The sequence below is a fragment of the Mesoplodon bidens genome, assembly GCF_964165515.1.
Source record: "Mesoplodon bidens genome assembly, chromosome: 19".
Lineage (NCBI taxonomy): Eukaryota > Metazoa > Chordata > Mammalia > Artiodactyla > Ziphiidae > Mesoplodon > Mesoplodon bidens.
In genome coordinates this window covers 20568343-20593937 of record NC_138179.1, presented here as the reverse complement: position 1 = coordinate 20593937, position 25595 = coordinate 20568343, and the positions used below count along the sequence as shown (strand labels likewise).

Below are 25595 nucleotides of genomic sequence, written 5' to 3'. Positions count from 1 at the left end.
ATTATACAGACGAAGGCTGTGAGGTTCAAAGAGGTTAAGTGACTCGCCCAAGGTCACACAGCTACAACAGGCAGTGGCTGGATTTGCGCTCACTTCACCATCTAGCCTACTCTCTCGCCCTTCTTTTTATTATTATTCTTTCTTTGCCTCTGTGCTGGGGCGGAGGGCCCGGAGCGGCCCCTGCACAAGGCCGGGCCTTCCCCGCCGCCACTCTCCTCCTCTTCCCTCTCCCCCTCCTCCCCTATTCAGCCTCCTCCTCCCCCATCCCACCCTACCCGCCGCGCTCCGCTCCTCCTTCAGCCTCCCCCTCGCGCCACGCTCCCCAACCCCTCGCGAAGCCCCGCCCCTCCCCTCAGGGGGACGTCACGTGCCGCCCCATCCCCCCGCGCCTGCGCGCTGCTTATTTCCCGCTGTCAGGATGAGGAGGCGGAGGTCGGCGCTCGGGTCCGTCTCTGCCCGCGGCTGTGGCGGCGCCGGCGGCTCCAGCCTTAGCGGTTCCTCCCTGGGCGGTGGCGGCGGCGGCTCGGTCGACGCCTCCTCCGCCAGCTGAGCCTGTAGGAGCCCGGGACGCCGCTTCCCCGCCCATTCCCGCTCCCCGAGGCCGGCCGCCCGGCCATGGCGCAGCCGGGCCCGGCTCCTCAGCCTGACGGTGAGTCGCCCACCATGGCAGGCGCGGCGGGCGCGGCCTGCCCAGCGCCGGCGTCGCGGGGGGACCTCCGGGCGGCGGGAAGGGCGCGCGCAGGCCCCGGGGGTGACCCTGCCGGGCGGAGGCGGGAGCGCGCGGGTTCCGGCGCCGGCTGCGCGCGAGGGCGGTGCGGGGGCCTGGGCAGCCGTCGCTGGGGAGGGGGCGGGAGGTGCCGGCTTTAGCCCTGGCTGGGGTGGGGGTGGAGGGAGGGGCGTGAGGAGGCTGCGGGCGACCAGGCAGAAGCTGGGGAGCGTGGAGAGGGAGCTGCTGTGGGTAGCGGTGGGGCCGGCACGTGGGTTCTGCCCGTGGGGAGGATGGAAATCAGGAACATGTGCTATATTCGTTAAAGAAAAAAAATTGCTTAGGTAGTGGTGATGTACCCTCCCCACGCCCCGCCCCGCCCCCCATCCATGCCACTGAGCGCTTTGAGCTCAGTTTTGTGGCGTGAAACTGGTTGGGATCAGTAGCTGGATTTAGTAGCGTTCCTTGAGAGGCATTGTGGCTTAATGGTAAGTGCTGGGGCCTGGGCGTCTGCAGGACCTGGAGCCTTCACTAACAAGCACTATGCAGGTTTCTTAGCCTCTTTGAACTTGAGTATTCTCATGAAAAGAGGTTAATTCGTGCCTTTATATTTTACTTATAAAGGAGGCAACATGTATTATGTAAACTGGTTAGTATTATTAAGGCGGTTTTGGGGAATAATGAGAATGGTGAAGTCGAGGAAGCCTGTCTTTTATAGCACTTATATCCAGGGAAGGAAAAAGAGCCCCATCCTAATTAGTCCCAGGTGGTTGTCAGTCCTTCATGACCTTCTGGGAAATTGGCTTAAGCTCTGCTTCGGAGATTGACCACGTGGTTCCAGGTTTTACCACCTGGAGTTATGTTTGGAAAGACTGTGCCTGGTCCTTGACAAGGTACTGCTGTATCTGGGCAAGAGAGTTCTTTCAGGTGTATTTCTGTAATCAGCGTGTGTGCTTAGAATCTTGTGTGAGTGGAATGTCGGGATTTGGTGCTGGGCCCATGGTAGGTGCTTAAAAACCTGCCTTTGCCTAGGGTTGTCTCTTAAAATAATCTTTCATGAAGACCTTACTCTCTTTTGTTGCCTTTGAGGAACCTGAAACAATGTTATCAGATTTTAATGCTAGCTGCTTTCTTGGAAGTGTGTTCCCTAGCCTGTTTGCCTCTAGTTTTAGATTTTGTTAGTTGCCTAAGGAGACATGTCTGGTACCTACATCTGGAGTTGTGTAAGAATCTGGTTGCTGTTTCTGTTTCAGTAGAGGAGAAGGGAGGCATTTCTGGTGGACTGTTAGAGGAAATGGGGACGTTTTCAGGCTACATTTTAATCCTCACCTTTTGCATTTGGTGTCAGGGAAGAAAACTTCCCTTTTCCACAAACACCTCTTTGTTTTTGCAGACAGAGGCAGAATAGAGAGAGCCCCAGTGTCTTCTGGTTTTGATCTGGAGTGGTAGGTATGCTTAACTGGCAGCTGCCTTCTCTTGAGTTGCATGGAAACAAACGTCTAGGACGGCTCAGGTGACATGACAGTCTGGAATCAAAATTCCCTGCCTCTTTCTAGACGTGAAACGGTCTTCCTTGTAAATAGGCAGAAGTGACTAAGCATTTGAAAGAGGCTAGGAAAAATTAGCTTTAGGAAATCTTGTATTCTTAGGACAGGTTTATTCCCTATTTTTCAAATCCTGTGACCGTGGGATGAGATTTAGTTTGCATAGATTGCAGTATTTATTTTCAGTTAATGTAGTAAATGAGCAGCCACAGCTACTGTTTACAAAAGGAGAGAGTTCGGTATATTTGAACGCTTTGTATCAGTGTCTTCTTAGAAGTTCATCTTGGGGATTTAATTTTTCCCTTTGGCTGAACTTAACATAGATCACTTCGTAACACTTTAGCTTTAAGCATGCTTGAATTTCCTAGCCTTGCTGATATAAAAAAACAAACAAACAAACAAAACCCAAACAATTGCAGAATTCTTTTGAGTTAAACGGGCAGTAAAAGATAACTTTTACTTTTTGACTTTAATCTAGCTTTTATCCCATTTTATTTATTTATTTGACCACGCTGCGTGGCTTGTGTGATCCTAGTTCCCTGACCAGGGATTTAACCCAGGCCCTCGGCAGTTAGAGCGCAGAGTCCTAATCACTGGACCTCCAGGGAATTCCCAGGTATCCCATTTTAGAGGCAGTTTTATTTTACGTTGACATTGTTTTCTTTTCCTTCTTTGACATAGGTTTATTTTTCATGGAGATATCGTAGATTAAGAAAAGAATTTATTTGTGTGTAAATCGACAGGGTAAAATGTAATAATTTTCTTTTAATTCTCTTTAATTTTTTCTTTTGTAAGTTTTTCGAAAACTATTTTTTTGATCATGCATCTTAGTTTACTCGTTTAGAACAAAGGTAACTTTAATAGACAAATTTCAGCTTATTTCATTTTACCTTGATAATTCAAAGACTATATAGAATGTAAAATTTTTAAAATTTTAACATTTTAAAATCTAAGTTAAACTCTTAGAAGCATTTGCTCTGATTTTACTTCATTTCTTTTTTATTTAAAAACACTGTATTCTAAAATCCTTCCATTAAAAAAGTATGGCTATTAAGAAGTATGTCTCCTCCCATCTCCCAGAGAAAACCAATACTAAGTTTTCTATCCTTCTTGACTTTTTTTTCTATAGTTAACACAGACATGCTACCTTTTCCCCCGAAATGGACATGCTTTACATACATAGGTCTGCAGCTTGTCTATTTTGCTTATAAATGTTAGCTATAATTATCATATACTTGTAAATGGTTATGTGGCCATATAATGTGCTATAGACACTGCATGCATTATCTCAGGAGATCTTCTTATCAGTGAGGTGGGTGCTATTATAATATTGTTCCTGTTTTATTGATGAGGAAACTGAAGCACAGAGAAGTTAAAAGTGCCTAGAGTTACATAGCTAGAAGTGAGGGGAGCCAGGATTCAAATCCAGGTCACCTGATGCCAGAGCCCTCGATCTGTTTACTAGATCGTGGACTACTTTCCAGTTCAATGTTATAGATCTACCTCATTCTTGTTAATGAATGTTCTGTCATACGCATGTACCACACATGATTTATTTGCCTATATCTTTATTGATGCTTTAATTTTTTCATTATAAGCAGTTCTGTAATATTGTTGTACATATTTTTCAGGTACTTTTGCTTTTACTTCCGTAAGACTATGAATTAAAGGGCATGAGCTCTGAGTGAATTAAATTTTAATAACCATTGCTAGCTTACTCTCAAAAAGTATCAATTTACATACCTGCCAATAGTATATGAGAGGGTGGATTTCCTCTACACTTTTCCAAACCCTGGATAATGTCAGTTGTTTTAAATTTGTATCTTCTGATAGACAAAAAAAAAAAAAAAAAAGGTATTCTTCAGTTAACGCCCAGTCTAGGCCAAGCCTTATGCTAGGCCCTAGGGAATAAAATGACGAAGAAACCCAAACCCAGTCCCTGTTCCTAGGTAGTGAATCAGAAGGCCATTAATTAGACAATCCCACAGACAAGTACAAAACTGCTCAACAAATGTGAGTGTGTACTACTTGCCAGGCACAATTCTAGATATTTGGAATACATCAGTGGGCAACACAGATAATAAATAACCCTGCCCTAGTGTGGGAGAAACAGATATTAAACAACAAACATAAGCAAAACATATGGATTGTTAGGTGATAAGTGCTATGGAAAAAAGAAAAAATAGAGCAGGGTAAAAGGAAGGGGAATAGGCTGGTTTTAAATAGGGTGGTCAGAGTAGCCTTATTGCAAGGATGACATTTGACCAGAGACTTGAAGGTGATAGAAGAGGTAATATGAGGATATCTGGAGGAAGAGTGTTCCAGACATAGGGATCAATTCTTGCAAATGCCTTAGGGAAGAAATGTGTCTGGCATGTTTGAGGGATGGCATGGAGGTCAGTGTGGCTAGAATGAAATTATTGGGGCAGTGGGTGGAAGGAGGTGGGAGAGGAAGGGAGAAGAGAGTAGTAGAATATGAGGTGAAAGGTAATGGGGTGGTGGCAGGTCTTCTGGGCTCTAGAAGCATTGCAAAGATTGGCTTTCACTATGGGGAATCATTAAAAATGTTTTGAGCAGAGGAGTGATGTGATCTGACTTACATTAAAAAAAAAAAAAACCAAACCACTCTGGGTGGTAGATTGGCAGTAGAGTAAAGGAAGGCAAGGGACACATTAATCCAGGAAAAAGATGATGAGGCTGAGACCAGGGTGCATTGGTGGAGGTTATATTTCGAAGGCATGGCCAGCAGGATTTGGATTAGATATGGGATGCAAAAGAGAGAGGGGTCAAGGATCATTAGGAGGTTTTTGGGCTGAGCAGCTGTGAGAGGTACACAATGCTGTAATTGAGGAATTTGACCCATTTATTTAGTCCAGGAAAGGTTTCTGAGGAAGTGGTCCTAGAGCTGAGACCCAGTGGATGAGCAGGAGTCCCTTTTTTGGAAGAAGCAGGATGAGTAAGATAACTGAAGAAAGGTCAGTGTGCCGGGCTAGAGCTAATGAGAGGGTCAAATAGGTATAGGCTGGCCTGAGTGGGCTTTAGCGTTAGAGCTCTAAGGGAAGCCATTGAAGGGTTTTAATCAAGTAGGTAAAATGATGGCTTTTTAATTTGTACTTTCCTGATAGTAATTATATATATTTATTTTTTCTTTTGTTGTGCAGAAAGCTTTAATTTTTATGTAGACCTGATCACTTTTTAAAAAAATATTTATTTTTATTTGGTTGTTCCGGGTCTTAGTTGTGGCATGTGGGCTCCTTAGTTGAAGCTCTTGGGCTCCTTAGTTGTGGCATGCATGTGGGATCTAGTTCCTCGGCCAGGGATCGAACCCGGGCCCCCTGCATTGAGAGCGTGGAGTCTTAACCACTGTGCCACCAGGGAAGTCCTTTGACCATTTAAAAAAATGAATGGTTTCTGGGTTTCTTAGGAAGACCTCTTTTTATTAAAAAATCAAAAACAAAAAAAACCCAACAACAACAAAAACATCTCATTTTCACCACTTTCATAGTTTCGTCTCATATTTAGTACTTTAGACCATCTGGAATTTATTTATTTTTAAATTTAACAGGTAAAGCTTAATGTAAATAATTATTAACTAAACAGGAGATTACCTAAGAGAAAAAGAAAACCCTAAAGAATACAGGAATAGTAGATATAGGGAGCAGCTACTACCTCTAGGGCTAAGGCAGAGCACCTAGGGAAGGAGCAAATCTTCAAGAGGCTGCTCCCAGAACTGAAATCCTGACTTTGTTGGAGAGGGTACAGCTGTGGCCCTCTGAAGGGTAGTGATCATTGAGAGACCACATCTGTAGAACTTCCTGGAAAGCTGCTTTCTGGCTTGCTGGGGGAAGCTGCCTGCATCTGGAATTTATTTTTGATGTGATATAGTGTTCTAACTTTATTTTTCTTCCAAGTGGATAAAGCCAATTTTTAAAAAAAAAATTTATTTTATTTATTTATTTTTGGCTGCATTGGGTCTTCGTTGCTGCGCACGGGCTTTCTCTAGTTGAGGCGAGTGCGGGCTACTCTTCGTTGCAGTGCGCGGGCTCCTCATTGTGGTGGCTTCTCGTTGTGGAAAACTGGGCTCTAGGCACACTGGCTTCAGTAGTAGTGGCTCGTGGGCTTTAGAGCGCAGGCTCAGTAGTTGTGGCGCATGGGCTTAGTTGCTCCGCGGCATGTGGGATCTTCCCGGATCAGAGCTCGAACCCGTGTCCCCTGCATTGGCAGGTGGATTCTTAACCACTGTGCCACCAGGGAAGCCCAAGCCAATTGTATAACACCATTTATTCAATAATCCATATATTTGGTTTGTTTATTATTACTTGATAAATCTCCCAACTACTAAACTTGATCAGAAACACAAAAGCCATGAGCTTACCCCACAGTCTGACTAACACAGTCTGTCCCAACATACAGTAGCCTGGGATTGTGTAATAATCCTTTAATTTGTATGTCTTACCTGACTACCTGTGGATGGAACTGCCTTTGACTCTTAAGGGCTCTGATTTCTAAAATATCTTGAGTACATCATATACTACGTTTTTATTCAGTGAAATTTCATGTGCTCTTTTTGTATAATCAGTCATTACATTGAGTTTAGTCTTCATAGGAATATTTAGTAAACAATTGTTCTGTTTATTTTTGTGTAGGACAGCTGTGCCAGGTAATGCAGAAGGGCTGTGGAAATGAACGAGATATAATTCTGATTTCAGGAATTTTATGATCTAGTGGAGGGAATGGGCCTTAGGCACACTAATGTGAAATGAGGACGTGCCTAGTGATAGTTCTCTGTTGGATCACAGGTGAAACTTACTACGAGTAGAACAGGGAGAGCTATGAAGGAAGGTGCCTTTGTTCAGTTTTCTCATTAGATACTTGAATCTTTTCCAAGTGGTAGACTGATTTCTGTTTGAATGCCTCTGGAGAGAGAAGGAACTCACGACATCCTAGTTTTGACTAGTTCTGATGTTTTGGTTATCCTTTAATTAAGTGGAAATTTGCCTCACCATTACTTTTACTCACTGCAGATGTATTTAGCCTATAGAGAGTAGTAGATACAGAGACATATCCTTGAAAAGAATCCTAAAGACTTATCTTCCCTCATTTTAGAGATCAGGAAATTAAGGACTAAAGAAGCAGAAGTGACTTGCATTGTAGCAGAGCCAACACTAGAATTTAGGAGTAGAGTGGGGTTGTCACCTGTCTTCTGGTTACTGCTTCTGTTTATGTAGAATGAACTTTCTCTGGGTGCGTCATTATGACATTGCTAGAAAGGAATCATAGAATGGATGTAACTTGATTACAGTCAGAACGCATGAGAATTTTTTAAAAAAATATTTATTTATTTGTTTGGCTGCGCTGGGTGTTCATTGCGGCACGTGGGATCTTGGTTGCCGCATGTGGGATCTTTTAGTTGTGGCATGTGGGCTCTTAGTTGCAGCATGCGGGATCCAGTTCCGTGACCAGTGATCGAACCCGGGCCCCCTGCATTGGGAGCCTGGAGTCTTAACCACTGGACCACCAGGGAAGTCCTGAGACTTTCTTGATAATTATTTATTTTTCAATAATTGTAGATGCTGGAGGAACTGCCCCTGAGAAGGGAGAACCTGAAGTTATCAAGAAGAAAATAAATATGGACTAGATCTCTGAGGAATTAAGAGCAGATAAGATGCATCAAGAGCTTGAGTTTCAGGAGGAGAGAAAGGGATCTCATCCTCCAAAACAGAAGGGAAAAAGGAAAGGATGTGTGAGAAAGAAAGGTAGAGAAAGCTCGAGGTAGAAGAGAAACTGACTAAATATAAGTGTAGTCTCCATTCTTTTATTCATTTATTCAACATATGTGATTTGGGTATGAGCTACAAACAAGGTAGACAAGGTGCCTGTCCTCATGGAAGTTGTTGTTTTGCAACCTTCATTACAGATGAGATTGTTTATACTTGGCTGGGTTCCTCATCTTAAGCACAGAACACAGAAAATAATTTGGCTATGTTCCCAAGTTATCTTAAAGGTGATGTAACCAGTACCATTTTAGATGCACAGGAGAGAAGTTAATTCATTATGTACATTGAATACCTTGGGCATTAGGATTTAACTCTGTCATGGAACCTGGGTTGAGAAAGGGTGTTAGAATAATAAAGTACAGGGTATGATTGGGTCCTTATTGTGGGACATCCAATGGGGTGGGGGTGGGGGAACCATGATGTGGGTTACTATTCCATTGGTTAAGTGTATGAAAAATCAATACAAACTTGATAGTTACCATTTAGTCCCAAATTGATGTCTACTTGATTGCTTTCTCTAAGCTCCTGCTATATTTATTTATTATTTATAAATAAACTGCTGCCGCCCACCTGGCCTCCCCCCTCCCTCATCTAGATCTTATATCCCCAGCTTTCTTAGCTACTGTGGAATAGAGTCTGCCTGACACTACTTCTGTCTTTCATTTTATTGTGAACCTAGTAAGTAAGCCTCAGTAGACAGTTACAGAAGGGCCATTAACAGGTTAGATCCATCTCTATTGCAAAAATTTGTTCTGCATTTACTCCTGACGGATGAAATCCAGTCTTCCTAGAACATGGCCACTTTTTGTGGTAACTGTATTAGTAAATTCTTAACTTTGTTGGGCTGAAATCACTTCCCTACAACTTCTACGCCATGGTTCTGGCCTTGTGAATGAGTCAAAATTAGTCTATTTTCTCTTCCACACAAAGGGTCTTCAGATATTTAAAGAGCTTGCTTCTATCTTGGCAGTTCCTCATGTGAGGATTCTATACCCTCTCCATTCTTTGCAGCTTCCTTTGCTTGGCTAGCCAGACGTTCTAATACCATGTAGTTTGCTAGTGCTCTTCCTAAAATGGTGTCCCTAATATTAGTGGAATATTCCAGACATGGAATCTATGTGACTCGTGCAACAAGCAGCAAATATGTTCTTTTTTGATCAAAACTCTCAACTCTTTTTAATGTATGCTAACGTTCCCTCAAATTTGTTTTATTCCTCTATATCATATGAGTTCATAATAAAACGGAAGCTGTGATTTATTGAGGTATTATATGCCTTACACTGTGTTGTGTATTTTTTAAAATTAGAGTAGTTTTATTTTCATAGCAAAATTGAACAGAAAGTACAGAGAGTTTCCTTATACCCCCTCCCTGTCAGACTCCCCGACCATCGACACTCCACACCAGTGTGGTACATTTTTAAACAATCGATGAACCTGCACATCATTATCAACCAAAGTCCATCATTTACATTAGTGTTCACTCTTGGTGGTGTACATTCTGTGGGTTTGGACAAACATGCAGTGCATCTATCCATTGACCATTGTAATATCATACAGAACAGTTTCACTGCCTTAGAAATGCCGTGTTCTACCTCCTCATCCCTCTTTTCCCCTGAATGCTTGGTAAACACTGATCTTTTTACTGTCTCCATGGTTTCTCCCTTTTCCAGAATGTTATATAGTTGGAATCATACAGTTATGTAGGCTTTTCAGATTGGCTTCTTTCACTTAGTAATATACATTTAAGGTTTCTTCATGTCTTTTTGTGGCTTGGTAGCCCATTTCTTTTTTTAGCACTGATTAATATTTCATTGTCTAGATGTACCAGTTATTCAGTTATTGAAGGACCTCATGATTGCTTCCAAGTTTTAGTAGTTATGAATAAATTACTATAATGCAGATTTCTGTGTGGATCTAAGTTTTCCACTCATTTGGTTAAATATTAAGGAGTGTGATTGCTGGATCATATGGTAAGAGTATGTTGAAGTGGCTGTACCATTTTGCATTCCCACCAGCCACAAATGAGCATTCCTGTTGTTCCACTTTTTCCAGCATTTGGCAAGTGTCTGTGTTTTGGATTTTAGCCATTCTAGTAGATGTGCAGTGGTATCTCATTGTTTTAATTTGCAGTTCCCTAAAGACAGATGATGTTGAGGTTATTCATTATCTGTATATCTTCTTTTGTGAGGTGTCTGTTCAGAATTTTTGCGTAACTTTTAATGAGGTTGTTAATTTTCTTATTGTTTAGTTTTAAGAGTGCATTGTATATTTTGGATAACTGGACTTTGTCAGATATGTCTTTTGCAAGTATTTTCTCCAAATCTGTGGCTTGTCTTTGCCCTTGACAGTGTTTTTCACAAACAGAAGTTTTAAATTTAATGAAATCCAACTTATAATTATTTCTTTCATAGGTCGTGCCTTTGGTGCAATATCTAAAAAGTCATTGCCATAACCCAAGGTCATCTAGATTTTCTACTATGTTTCGCTCTAGGAGTTTCATAGTTTTGCATTTTACATTTAGGTCTGTGACTATTTTTTTTTTTTTTGCGGTACGCGGGCCTCTCACCGTTGTGGCCTCTCCCGTTGCGGAGCACAGGCTCCGGACGCACAGGCTCAGCAACCATGGCTCACGGGCCCAGCTGCTCCGCGGCACGTGGGATCCTCCTGGACCAGGGCACGAACCCGTGTCCCCTGCATCGGCAGGCAGACTCTCAACCACTGCGCCACCAGGGAAGCCCCTGTGACTCATTTTAAGTTATTTTTTTGTAAAGGGTGTAAGGTCTGTAGCTAGATTTTTTTCTTTCATGTTTGCATGTGGATATCCAGTTGTTCCAGCACCATCATTTGTTGAAAAGACTGTCCTTTCTCCATTGAATTGCCTGTCCTTCTTTGTCACAGATCAGTCGACTATATTCGTGTGGATCTATTCCTAGGCTCACCGTTCTGTTCCATTTATGTATTTGTTTATTCTTTCATGGATGTGATTTTAAATTTCTTAATTAAAAAAAACTTTTGTGTCAAAAATAACATGTTTGTTAAAAATTTATAAATGTATATAATACGAAGGGAAAAGTCCATATAAGCTCATAAGCTCACCCCTCAGAGATAAACACTGATAAGGGTCTGGTAGATATTTTTCTGGTTTTTTAAAAAAAATGTGTATTCTGATGATTTAAAAGTGGAATCATGCTGTATACGCTCTTCTCAACCTTCCTTTTTCTTTACTTTGTTTTTGGTATAGATAATGTCATCATTTTTGAAATAGATCATTTTTGTGGCTGCATAATACAGATACACTATAATTTTTTAAAGTAAGTCCCCATTGATGAATATTTGTGCTGTTATTATAAAACTTCAGCTAATATCCTTGTACCTGTCTTCACAGGCTCATGTGAGTGTTTTTGTGTTATAAATTCCTTGAACCAAAATTACTGAGTCGAAGAATATGAACGTTTAAAAATTTAATGGCGGGACTTCTCTGGTGGTCCAGTGGGTAAGACTCCACTCTCCCAATGTAGGGGGTCTGGCTTCGATCCCTGCTCAGGGAACTACATCCTGCATGCATGCCTCAACCAAGAGTCCAAATGCCATAACTAAAGATCTCACGTGCTGCAACTAAGACCCTGCGCAGCCAAAATAAATAAGTAAACATTTAAAAATTTAATGGCAAATGTCAAATTCTTTTTCAGAAAGGTTGGACAATTTACAGGCTCACCATCAGGGTATAAGAGAGCTTATAGCTCCTTAATTTAAGAAATTATTTGCATATGGGGCAGTTGACCTCTTTATCATGTGTGTAGCAAATGTAGCAAAAATTTCCCCCATTTTGTTTTTTAACTTTGAGATGTTTTGGCGTATGGGTTTATCAGTTTTTTCCTTAATGGCTTCTAGGTTTCCTTCTACCTCTTTGTCTATGTTACCTTCTAGTATTTACTTTTAAATGTTTGATCACTTTGGAATTTATTTTGATGTAAGGACTGAGATAGGAATCTAGCTTTTACTACTATTTATTTTCAAATGGCTAGCCAGATGTTATTGCACCATGTAGTGATTAATCCATTTTTCTCCATTGATTTTGAAATGCCACCATTTATTATATGCTAAATATCCAGGAATACCTGAGTCCGTTTCTGAATAGTATTGTGTTTGATTGATTTATCTGTTCTGGTGTTATACCCATAGTTAAAATGACTTTTTCCCCTACTTTCTAATGTTTTAATATTTTAAAGAGTCAGGAACCCTTCATTATTTATTTTCTAGAATTTTCCTGAACTATTCTTAGGTATTTACTCATTCAGATAAAATTTGGAATGATCACATTAAGTCTGCCCACCATGCTCCCCTCTCCTGCCCCCTTCCCCCACCCCAGAAAAAAAAGACCTTAAAAAAAACCTTCATTGATTTAGTTATAAACTAAGGAGAAAGGTGTATCTTTAACAAGTATCTTTAGAGTGCCATAAAGCACTTTAAGTGCATTAATTATTTAATTCTCTGAATTCTTTAAGGTTGGTATTATCCCTATTTCGCAATGAGGAAATGAAAGTTTAGTGAATTGCTCAGGATCCAGGTTCCCCTGACTATTTAAATTCCACCCACTATCAGGTCAGTTTTATTTAAGTAAACTCTCAGATCATTAAAAAAGGGGCAAAGTTAAAACAAAACCCCAGGTTGTGTGTGTGTGTGTGTGTGTGTGTGTGTGTGTGTTTTAAACCATAAAGTACAAAGAAAGTATAAAGAAAACTGGACTTATAATTCCATCCTTTGGAATATTTTGTCATTTTAGTGTATTTCTGGCCATGTTTTATATCAACAAATAAAATTTTTAACCAGTTGATCATATTGCACATGTGGTTTTGTATTCTGCTATTTTTAATTATGATGTAAAATTTTTCTGTGTTGTAAGTTTTTCAAAAAACGTTGGCTTTAAAAGTCTAATTTATCATATGTTTGTTATACATTAAGTTGTAAAAATAACTTAATTATTTTTCTATTACTGCCTATTTGATTATTTGTAAGATCTTGCTATTAGTAAATAATTCTACAGCAGACATCTTTGGACATTAGTCTTTGATGTCATCTTTGATTATTTCCCAGAGAGTTCTGAATCAAAAAGTATGAGGTTTTGATATATTTATATATTACTAAATTGCTTTCCAGATATCTCGTTCTAGTTTACATTTCTACCATTAGTGCTGATGTCTTTTAGTGTCACCTCACCCTTGTTAACATTAAGTATAGACTTAATTGTTACCAATAGCATAGGCAAAGTGGTATCTTATTGCTGTTTTAAGTTTCTAAATGCAACCTGTAACAGCAATTAAGATACCATTTTGGTGGGTGTGATTAGGCTTTAAAAAATGTATTGACCATTTGTTTTCGTTGTGCATTGCCTCTTCATGTCCTTTGCCATTTTCTTATTAATTTATAAATATCTTTATTTCATAGACATTGGCCTTTGTCTTTTATTTGTTACAGATATTGTCCAAGTTTATTCTTTCTCTCATTGCTAATGTATGGTATAGAGAAGCCTAAGAATTCTTTTGAACAAACTTGATAATGCTTTGATACCTTTAAAGACCTGCTTTATCTCAATATCAATTAGATATCCACTTGCTTCATTTTTTGTTTTTTTCTGAAATTGTTGGCCTTTTTTTTTTTTCAATATCATTTGAATTTTTAAGTTGTTTCTGTATGAGCTGTTTGTCAAGTTAGGACTTCCACATCTTTTATTAAGTCATTCATTTTCTTTCTGTAAGCAATTATTTTATAATTTTAGATAAAATTAATACTACCGGGCTCCCCTGGTGGCGCAGTGGTTGAGAGTCCGCCTGCCGATGCAGGGGACACGGGTTCGTGCCCCGGTCCAGGAAGATCCCACATGCTGCAGAGCGGCTGGGCCCGTGAGCCATGGCCGCTGGGCCTGCGCGTCCGGAGCCTGTGCTCCGCAATGGGAGAGGCCACAGCAGTGAGAGGCCCGCATACCGCCAAAAAAAAAAAAAAAAAAAAACCAGAAAAAAAAAAATGTCACTGGCCCGTGAGCCATGGCCGCTGAGCCTGTGCATCCGGAGCCTGTGCTCCGCAATGGGAGAGGCCACAACAGTGAGAGGCCCACGTACCGGAAAAAAAAAAAAAAAAAAAATTAATACTACCTATTGTAAACAATTTAGAAAATGTAGAAAAGCATAAAAAAATTTCCCAAAGATAATATCCATTCATTTATTGATATGTTATTTTTCCAGGGTTTTTATATGTATATTATTTATTTTTTAATTTTTTGGGCTGCATTGGGTCTTAGCTGCAGCATGCGGGATCTTCGTTGAGGTATGCGGGATCTTTCGTTGCAGCATGCAGGCTTCTCTAGTTGTGGCGTGCGGGTTTTCTCTTCTAGTTGTGGTGCGCGGCCTCCAGAACATGTGGGCTCTGTAGTTTGTGGCACGTGGGCTCTCTAGTGGAGGTGTGTGAGCTCAGTAGTTGTGGCGTGCGAGCTTAGTTGCCCCACGGTGTGTGGGATCCTAGTTCCCCGACCAGGGATTGAACCCGCGTCCCCTGCATTGGAAGGTGGATTCTTTACCACTGGGCCACCAGGGAAGCCCCTATATGTATATTAAAATATATGAAAAAAACTCTTTTAAAAGTTCAGTGAAAATTCTAATATTTTATAGGATGTTGTTCCCACTTAAGTAATAAATGTTATTTTTAATGACTGCATAGTAATCCATTGTATGGATTCCATAACATGATTAACTAGGTCTCTCTTGGTATATATTTAAAATTTTTTTCCTATTGCAGTTAACACTGTAGTAAACATCCTGCTACATATATCTCTAGATATTTGTGCAAACACTTACCTTAATAACCTTTGAAACAACTAATAAGGATTTACGTACATTTAAATTTTGATACTTCTGATATATATACATTTTGATGTATTTTTTTATATCAGGAATACCTCTCATAGCAATTGGAAATCCAATCCCTAGTGGCTTAAACAAGTAAAGGGTTTTTTTGAGTGTAACAAGTTTAGAAGTAAAGCATTCCAAGGTTGGTTCAGTTGTTCAAGGATGTCCAAGATCCAAGTTCCTTCGATTTTTTTCTTTCTTTTTTAAAAATATTTATTTATTTGGCTGCGCTGGGTCTTAGTTGCAGCATGCGGGATCTTTAGTTGTGGCACATGGGATCTTTAGTTGTGGCATGCGGATCTAGTTCCCTGACCAAGGATCAAACCTGGGTGCCCTGCATTGGGAGCACAGAGTCTTAACTGCTGTATCACCAGGGAAGTCCTCCTTCTGTTTTCCTCCAATGTGAGCCTGTTTGCTCACATCTTTATTATTTTTTACTTGCAGATTCACTTCTGATTTCTTCTTGGGAGTATTTATTCCTTTAAATCTTTTAGTATTTTTTTTTCTTTTTTCTTTTAGTATTTTCTTAGTTCTCTTTGTTGGGTTTTCTGTTTTAGGCACATGGATCATCCATATATTGGGCATTCTTTGTTTCTCATGGCTGTTTCCTTTTTCATTGCTTTACTTTTTTTCCTTTTCTTTGTAATTCATTGAAATTATTTCAGGTCTTTTTGATCTCTAACAGAATTGATTAATGGATTTCCTAATGTTGGGACAGATTTTATATACTTGAGGTAAACTCAGCTTGTTTGTGATGGATTGTTCTAGTATGTATCTAGATTAGGTTTGCTAATGTTTTAACTTTTTTTTTTGCAAAATTACATTCATAACAGATTGGCCTATAGTTTTACATTTTGGTACTACCTTGGGTTTTGGTACCTTGATTATACTAGCCTAGTAAAATAAATTCAGAAACATGCCATCTTTTATTATGCTGAAAACAGTTTAAATAGCATAGGATATATTTATTCCTTGTAGATTTGATAGAATTTGTTATGGTCTCTTTTGAAAAAGTTTCATCTTGAAACTTGTATAGATACCTCATAATTTGGGGGGTCATTTTTCTATTGTTAGACATTTGCTTGTTTCTAATGTTTTGGAATTCTGATGCATTAAAGAAGTGAACATTCTGGGCTTCCCTTGTGGTGCAGTGGTTGAGAGTCCGCCTGCCGATGCAGGGGACACGGGTTCGTGCCCCGGTCTGGGAAGATCCCACATGCCGCGGAGCAGCTGGGCCCGTGAACCATGGCTGCTGAGCCTGTGCATCCGGAGCAGTCTGCAACGGCAGAGGCCACAACAGTGAGAGGCCCGCGTACTGCAAACAAAACAAACAAAAAAACAAAATAAAGAAGTCAACATTCTTGCAATTAAATCTTTTTTTTTTTTTGGCTGCGTTGGGTCTTCGTTGCTGCACGTGGGCTTTCTCTAGTTGCGGTGAGCAGGGGCTACTCTTTCATTGAGGTGCACAGGTTTCTCATTTGCAGTGCTTTCTCTTGTTGCGGAGCATGGGCTCTGGGGGCGTGAGGTTCAGTAGTTGCAGCACGTGGGCTCAGTAGTTGTGGCATGCAGGCTTAGTTGCTCTGCGGCATGTGGGATCTTCCCAGACCAGGGATCAATCCCGTGTCCCCTGCATTGGCAGGCGGATTCTTAACCACAGCGCCACCAGGGAGGTCCTGCAATTAAATCTTCATGCATACTCATTGTTATTACTTGTTTAGGATATATTTTTGGCAGTGAAATTGCTTGGTTGAAAAGTATACAGAATTTTAAGACTTTTGCTGTTGATTACTACATAGTTATCTGTCTTGAAATATACCCTGGATTTGTTTTAATCAGGTATGGTAAGGTGACAGAATTTTAGGATTAGAAGGGACTTTTTTTAAAAATTGAAGTATAGTTGATTTACAGTGTTGTGTCAATTTCTGCTGTACAGCACAGTGATTCATATATATATATTCTTTTTCATATTCTTTCCCATTATGTTTTTAAAAAAATATTTATTTTTGGTTGCATTGGGTCTTAGTTGTGGTAGGCGGGCTCTTTACTTGTGGCTCGCCAGCTCCTTAGTTGCCACATGTGGGCTCCTTAGTTGTGGCTCACGGGCTCCTTAGCTGTGGCACGTGAACTCTTAGTTCTGGCATGCATGTGGGATCTAGTTCCCTGACCAGGGGTCAAACCTGGGCCTCTGCATTGGGAGCACAGAGTCTTAACCATTGTGCCACCAGGGAAAGTCCCCCCATTATGGTTTATTACAGGATATTGAATATAGTTCCTTGTACTCTGCAGTGGGACCTTGTTGTTTATCAGTTCTACATATAATAGTTTGCATCTGCTAACCCCAAACTCCCAGTCCATGCATCTCTCACCCTGCTTCCCACTTGGCAACCACAAGTCTGTTCTCTATGTCTGTGAGTTTGTTTCTGTTTCATAGGTAAGTTCATTTGTGTCATGTTTTAGATTCCATGTATAAGTGATATCATATGGAATTTGTCTTTCTCTTTCTGACTTACTTCACTTAGCATGATAATCTATAGTTGCATCCATGTTGCTGCAACTGGCATTATTTCATTTATTTTTTATGGCTGAGTAGTATTCCATTGTATATGTACCACATCATGATCCATTCATCTGTTGATAGACACTTAGGTTGTTTCCATGCCTTGGCTGTTGTGAAAAGTGCTGCTATGAACATAGGGGGTGTATGTATTTTTTTGAATTTTAGTTTTGTCTGGATATATGCTCAGGAGTGGGATTGCTGGATCATATGGAAGCTTTGTTTTTAGGTTTTTTCTTTTTAAATTAATTATCTATTTTATTTTTGGGTCTTTGTTGCTGCACATGGGCTTTCTTTAGTGGCGGTGAGTGGGCTTCTCATTGCAGTGGCTTGTTGTGAGCACAGGCTCTAGGCTCACAGGTTTTGGTAGTTGTGGCATGTGGGCTCAGTAGTTGTGGCTCGTGGGCTCTAGAGTGCAGTCTCAGTAGTTGTGGCTCGTGGGCTTAGTTGCTCCACAGCATGTGGGATCTTCCCGGACAAGGGCTCGAACCCATGACCCCTGCGTTGGCAGGCGGATTCTTAACCACTGCGCCACCAGGGAAGCCCCTGACGTTTTTAGTTTTTTGAGGAACCTCCATATTGTTTTCCATAGTGGCTGTACCAACTTAAATTGCCACCAACGGTGTAGGAGGGTTCCCTTTTTTCCACACCCTCTCCAGCATTTGTTATTTGTAGACTTTTTAATGATGCCTATTTTGACCAGTGTGAGGTGATACCTCATTGTAGATTTGATTTATGTTTCTCTAATAATTAGTGATGTTGAGCATCTTTTCATGTGCCTTTTGGCCATCTGTATGTCTTCTTTGGAGAAATATCTATTTAGTTCTTCTGCCCATTTTTCGATTGGGTTGTTCGTTTTTTGTTGAGTTGTATGAGCTGTTTGTATATTTTGGAAATTAAGCCCTTGTCAGTTGTATTGTTTGCAAATATTTACTCCCATTCCATAGATTGTCTTTTCGTTTTGTTTATGGTTTGTTTATGGTTTCCTTTTGGAAGGGACTTTTTACCTGTCTTCTAGTGTGTCACTTTGTATCTGAAGTTCTCAACCCTCCCTATCAGTTTATAACAGATTTCTTACCTTTGTCACTATTGACATTTTGCGCTGGATTATTCTTTGTTGTGTATGACTGTCCTGTACATTGTAGGATGTTAAATAAGCAGCATCTTTGGCCCCTACCCACTAGATGCCAGTACACTTACCTACCCCCCGCCCCCCCCGCCCAACCCCACCCCCAGTTGTGACAACCAAACATGTCTCCAGACATTGCCAAATATCCTCTGGGGAGCAAAACCACCTCCAGTTGAGAACCACTGGTTTATAACAAAATGCTTTAGAATGCACCGTTACCATTCTGATAAAGTTATACAAATGACTTAAAAAAAAAACAAAAAACCCTAACAGTATAATGCCTTTAGTGTAAAGGAAAATAACTTATAATTAAGTATATATATTTCAACATGTGAATTAATGTGTGACTAAATAAAAGAGCCACCCCTAGAAGGTGGTATTACACTTGTTTATAAGTCCTATTTAATCACTATTAAATACTCACAGTCACAGGGAGATCTTTCTAGTCCATGGCAGGTCAGTGTTTGAACCCAGCTCTGCCACTTCCTAGCGGTGCCACATTAGGCATTTTACTTAATTTCTCAGAATGTTTTCTCACCTATAACTGGGGATGGTATGCCTACTTTATGGTTTGTTTTGAAAATTTAATGAGCCAGTGTATAAAATAACTTGCCTAAGAGCTATATGTAAATTATTTAATCCTTGCTACAACCTTAGAAGGTAAGTACTATTCTAGTCCCCATTTTTACAGGTAGAGAGAAGGAACCAGTTTATAAGTGGCAGAGCTGGGTTTCAAACATTAATTCCAGAGCCTGTGCTTTCAACTATTATGCTGTATGGCTTCCCATATAATACCTGATGAATAGGGGATACTTAACTGTTAGCTCCTGTTATTTAATTCTGTTTTCTAGCTTTGAGAGACACCCCTCGCCCCCCTCCCCATGTCATTAACATCAGTGCTCTCTCCTGGAAAATTTTTTACCTACTGGTTTCTCATTTCCCCTTCAGGGACATATAATTAATCTTCTTTATCCACACTTAGGATAACTATTTATCAAAATTCTGATGCCTCTCTATGTATGACTTTGATATTTTTGAAAAGCTAATAAATAATGCATTCAACTTTCCTTATAAATAAAATATAATGCTTGTCTTTTTATTATTTATTTATGAAGAACTCTTCTGATAAATAACTTTTAATATCAGCTGTGTAGTTATATTGTAGCCTTTTTATAACACAAGTGTAGGGGGATAAGAAATTACATCTACATTTTAGGTTTTCCATGTTACAATGAAGGACAGACAGTATGTACATAGGGAATTTGATTTATTTTACAGTATAATCAAACATGGTTCCAAGAGGTATCATATGTTGTGTTAGGCTTGACTTGTTCCTATGTAAACGATAAAAAAAAATCTTCAGGGCTTCCCTGGTGGCGCAGCGGTTGAGAGGCCGCCTGCCGATGCAGGGGACACGGGTTCGTGCCCCGGTCTGGGAAGATCCCACATGCCACTGAGCCATGGCCGCTGAGCCTCGCGTCTGGAGCCTGTGCTCCACAATGGGAGAGGCCACAACAGTGAGAGGCCCATGTACCGCAAAAAAAAAAAAAAAAAAAAAAAATCTTCAGAATATTCTGAGCAAATTTTCATTTTATATTAAAGGCATTGGTAACCAGAAATAATTAAATAATTAAATTTTAAATTAATAGTTCTCCACTGTGAATTGTATGTGTGAATATGTATAATGCCCCTTTATATAGAACGGTGGAGGGATGGTTTTACGGGTACATTATTTTTCAGCTGATTTAGACTTAAGCCCTCAAATAGAGAAGTGGTAAGACTTAAAAAAAAAAAAAAAAAAAGAACAAACTTAGGATGCGCAGGCTCAGCGGCCATGGCCCACGGGCCCAGCCGCTCCGTGGCATGTGGGATCTTCCCAGACCTGGGCATGAACCTGTGTCCCCTGCATCGGCAGGCGGACTCTCAACCACTGTGCCACCAGGGAAGCCCCAAACTTAGTCTTTTATATGGAATTTTTTAAACATCTGAAAAGTAAAGAGATTAGTATGTAGACCCACCACCCTCTTTCTATGTATCATGATTATCAATGCATGGCGAGTCTTGTTTCACCTATAGCCCTCTCCTCACCTCCCCTCCTGAATTATTATTATTATTTTTTTAAATTAATTTATTTACTTATGGCTGCATTGGGTCTTCGTTGCTGCACGTGGGCTTTCTCTAGTTGGGCGAGCAGGGGCTACTCTTCGTTGTGGTGCACGGGCTTTTCATTGCGGTGGCTTCTCTTGTTGCAGAGCACAGGCTCTAGGCGTGCGGGCTTCAGAAGTTGTGGCTTGCGGGCTCCAGTAGTTGTGGCTTGCGGGCTCCAGTAGTTGTGGCTCACAGGCTTAGTTGCTCTGTGGCATGTGGGATCTTCCCGGACCAGGGATTGAACAAGGGTCCCCTCCATTGGCAGGCAGATTCTTAACCACTGCACCACCAGGGAGGTCCCCCCTCCTGGATTTTTAATAGCAAAACTCAGACATTAGGTGATTTCATTTGGAAACATTTTAGTATGTATGTAAACATAAGATGCAATACTACTATATCACCTAAAAACAGTAACAGTAATTCTTTAGTGTTTCTGAATATCTAGTCAGTGTTGAAATTTCCTCAGTTGTCTCAACTTAAAAAAAAAATGTTCAAATCAGGATCCAAAATAAAAGCCATCCTTAAGATTGGTTGGTGTGTCCTGTCTGTTTTTTTCCCTTACAATTTGTCTGTTGAAGAAATCCACCCTGTAGATTGTTCACACCTGGAATTTCCTAATTGCATCCATGTTGTGTTGGTCTCCATATTCTTCTGCCTTCTGTGTTTCCTCTAAATTGGTAGTTTGATCTAAAGTAGTGATTAGGTCCAGGTTTTTCTTTGTTTGAAATATGGTTTTATGTGTTATATTTTTTTGTGGTGGTTTTGTTTTGCTTTTTAAAAGAATATTTCAAAGTGGTAGAGTGTATCTCTATCAGGAGGCTCATTATGTCTGGTTGTCTCTTTGAGATGTTAGGACTGTTGATCATTGCCTAGATTTCTCCATTCATTAGGGTTTGTAAAATAGCAAGTTATTAGCTGGAATAGGTCTGTAAAGAAAAATTCTCCTTGTATATTTTGCTACCTTAAGGTGTAGGAAATGGAGAATAAATGCTTACTACTTTTCTCTTTGGTTACCAGTTTTCAAAATAATGACTTGTTTGCCTAGAACCCTTCAAAGGTAACCAATCAGGTTTTTTTTTCCCTTCGTATATCATCAAGAACACATGGATTTAAATAATGTATATGTTTTACTTCATTGTAGTTACTGATTATATTAGTTTACTGTGGCTGCTCCAACAAATTACCATAACTGGGTGGCTTAAAACAACAGAAGTTTATTCTCTCACAGTTGAGGAGGCCAGAGGTCCAGAATCAGTATCACTGGGCTGAAATCAGGTGTCAGCAGGTCTGTACTCCTTCCAGAGGTTCTAGGGGAACATCTGTTCCTTGCCTCTTCCTGCTTCTGGTGGCTGCTGGCATTCCTTGGCTTCCTCACTCCAATTTCTGCTTCTGTTATCACATTGCATAGTCCTCTTTGTGTCTGCTGAGGAACTCCTGTTTCTTATAAGGGTAGATGCGATTGCATTTATGGCCCACTGGATAGTCCAGGATAAACTACTCTTTTCAAGATCCTTAACTTAATTATATCTTTTACCATATAAGGTAATATTTATACGTTTGGTGATTAGGAAATTAATACATCTGAGGGGAAGGGTTGGTTCAACCTACCACACTGATGCTCAGATTATCTCATCTTTGACCGTTAAATCCTTTAAGTTGACTCCTTTGTTACAAAGGGAAGTCCTTTGATAAAACCCCCAGTAGGTGCCAAGATGTTCCAGGTTTATCTTGTATACTTCCTGCCCCAGGCCAGGAATCAGAGTTTTTTCAAGGAAACCTGGTTACTTTTTTTTTTTTTTTTTTTTTGCGGTAAGCGGGCCTCTCACTGTTGTGGCCTCTCCTGTTGCGGAGCACAGGCTTCTGACGCACAGGCTCAGCAGCCATGGCTCACGGGCCCAGCCGCTCGGCGGCATGTGGGATCTTCCCGGACTGGGGCACGAACCCGCGTCCCCTGCATCGGCAGGCGGACTCTCAACCACTGCAGCCACCAGGGAGGCCCCCTGGTTACTTTTTGTGGGAAACAGTATTTTGAGACCACATTCTAGGTGCTAGGAGCATAGCATGTATTTTTCTTAGCAATTTTTCTGAAATAAATTACACTTTTACCCTGTTTTCTTAAACAGAGTACACTAGATATCACTGAATCTTTTATCAATGACTTAGTATGAACATTAGTTTTGGGACCAAGCTATATACTGGTGACTTCCCCAGTGCTGCTGAATTTTTAAAAATTAGGTTTGTTTGCTTTTACTTTAAATGTAACCAGATTCCAGTTCAGTTCTAGTCATTGTTTTATTTTATTTTTTCTCTGTGACCCAGTCATCCAGTCTGTGGGATCTGTTTCTCACCTAAGGGGCTTTTCAACGAACTGCACTAATGTCTAAACTCTGCTTTTTCTATATCCTTTGTTCTCTGACTCTAAGCAAAGCTAAGTTTGTTAGGAGATAAAATTGGATCTTACAGAGTATAATAGTAAGTCAGATGGGAAGGGAAGTCTGCTCAGCTAAGCATTCAAATGCATGAGATTTTCATTTCTGTTAAGCTTGAAGGCTCTTTTGGAGGTGGAGCAGTGTGGTGGGGATGGTGTGTGGAGGGCTAGTTGCTTTTTGCTGCGTGGTGAACAGTGCCAGACCTCTGGTAACAGCTTTAGTAAAGGTATTCATTTATTTGAATTTGAAAACCATTCAGAGTTTAGCCAATAGCTTAAAAAAAAACAAACTTTATTTTAAAATGGTTTTAGACTTATGGAAAAGTTGGAAAGATAGGACAGAGTTTTCCTATACTGCACATCCAGGTTCCCTTGTTAAAAACATGATGTATTAGTATAGTACATTTGTCAAAATTAATGAACACATTAATCCTAACTAAAGTCCCTGCTTTATTCAGATTTCCTTAGCTTTTTCTTTCTTTCTTTTCTTTGGCAGGAAAGTAGAATTTATTAGTGGGTGTGAGTAAGGAGGGGACAGTGCCAAGGCTGTCATGAGTGCAGGGCCTGCTATTTGTCCAGGGGCCACGATTAAGGATGTATTTGACCCCACAGCCATCTGGGATGAGCTGCTTTTCTGCCACCATATTTTCAAATTCATCTGTATTAAACTTAGTAAATCCCCACTTCTTGGAGATGTGGATCTTCTGGCAGCCAGAGAACTTCAACTTGGCCCTGCGTAGGGCCTCAATCACATGCTCCTTGTTCTGCAGCTTGGTGTGGATGGACATTATGACTTGGCCTATGTGGACCCTGGCCACTGTGCCCTGGGGTTTTTCAAAGGCACCATGCATACCTGTCTGGAGCCTAGATTGGGGACAGCACGCCAGTCACGAATGTCCACTGGAAAGGACTGTTTCCAGGGTCTCTTAGGGCAACCCATACAGGCAACAGGCTGCATACACTATGGAGGAGGCTGCTGTTTGCAGCTATTGTACACTGGGCCCCCACGGGGAAAAGAGCATGGTTGGCTTAATTGGCTGCAAAGCCTTAGTTTTTTCTTAATCAACTTTTTCTGTTTCTAGATACTATCTAGACATCACATTACATTTAGTCGCCATGTGTACTTTGGCTGCTCTGGACTGTGACAGTTTCTCTGACTTTTTGATGACCTAGTCAGTTTTAAGAAGCACTGATCTGGTATTTTGTAGACTGTCCGTCGGTTGGAATCTGGCTGATGTTTTTCTCATGAATAGACTGGGATTGTGGGTTTTGGGGAGAAGACCACACAGGTAAAGTGCCATTTTCGTTGCATCATATCAAGGATGCATACTATCAGTCGTGGCTTATCAGTGTTATCTGTGTTGATGCTAGCCTTGATCACCCTTGCTGGGTAGTGTTTGTTACAGTTTCAAGAAACTGAAGTTCCTCTCCGTCCTTCCCTTGCCTTTCCCTACTGGTGCTCTTCGGAAGGAAGTCAGTATGTGCCTCCACATACTGTCATGAAATAAATCAACCGGGTTGATTATAAGCAGATTTTCCAGAGTTTTTTCTGTCTTCTAACCAATGTTAACCTTTGTGGATTTTGTTTTTCTTTTAATCAGTGTCTAGCATCCTATGAGCAGTTTTTAAGAGAATGGTGATGGGTGTGACAATATGGTATGTTTCACTCAGTGTTTTTTGTTGCAAACAAAACATTTTGTCTGGTTTAAGCATAAAAGGAATTTTTGAGAAGATGTGAAGTAGTTTACAGAGTCATTGAGAAAACAGGGAGAAAGATTTTAGGACATTGGTTCTCAAACTCTAGCATGCATCTCAAGAGCTTATTAAAGCACATTTCTGGGCCCCACACCCAGAATTTCTTAATCAAGATGGTCTGGGATGGGGTCTGAGAATTTGCACTTTTAATATGTTCCCAGGTGATAGTGATTCTGTGGTCTCAGAAGCACACTTTGAGAATCACTGCTGTCTGTGGCTAAAAGCTGCCACAGAACTGGCCTGACAGGAAAGACTGTTTCCTCTCGTGCGAGGAGCATATGAAGCTCCATTTTAATACAGTTGCCATTGCTGCTTTCACTGATGCTGTTTCTGCTTCAGGAACTGGACTAACCACTGGGAAGCTACTGAAAGCCTTACAGCAGCAAGAATGGAACCTTGTTTCTTTACACTGCTGAATTCTGAATTGAAGTTGCATTTGTGTGTGTCTGATTGGAGAGCCTTAGGTGACATGCCTGCATTCTGGTTTCAAGGGAGACTGGGAATTTGTGTTTGAATTCTGTTTTGGAGAGCTGAAACTCATAAAATGGAATGTCTTTAAATGTAGAAAGACTAAAAAATGATGGGCAGCCATGAATATGACAGTTGTCTACTACAGCAGTGCTCTGCAAGGGGAGAAAGAACTTGCACCAGAATG

At 40.6% G+C, this 25595-nt stretch overlaps 1 protein-coding gene across 2 annotated transcripts in view; it reads left to right on the top strand.

The window, feature by feature from the left end:
- The first annotated feature begins 399 nt into the window (after positions 1-399).
- Positions 400-25595, top strand: part of RABEP1 (rabaptin, RAB GTPase binding effector protein 1) — a 107164-nt gene continuing 81968 nt past the window's right edge. For both annotated transcript variants that reach the window (XM_081218734.1, XM_081218733.1), the window contains exon 1: positions 400-649. In XM_081218734.1, the coding sequence (XP_081074860.1) occupies positions 616-649 (34 nt within the window). In that variant the 5' untranslated portion in view covers positions 400-615. The remainder of the gene's footprint in view (positions 650-25595) is intronic.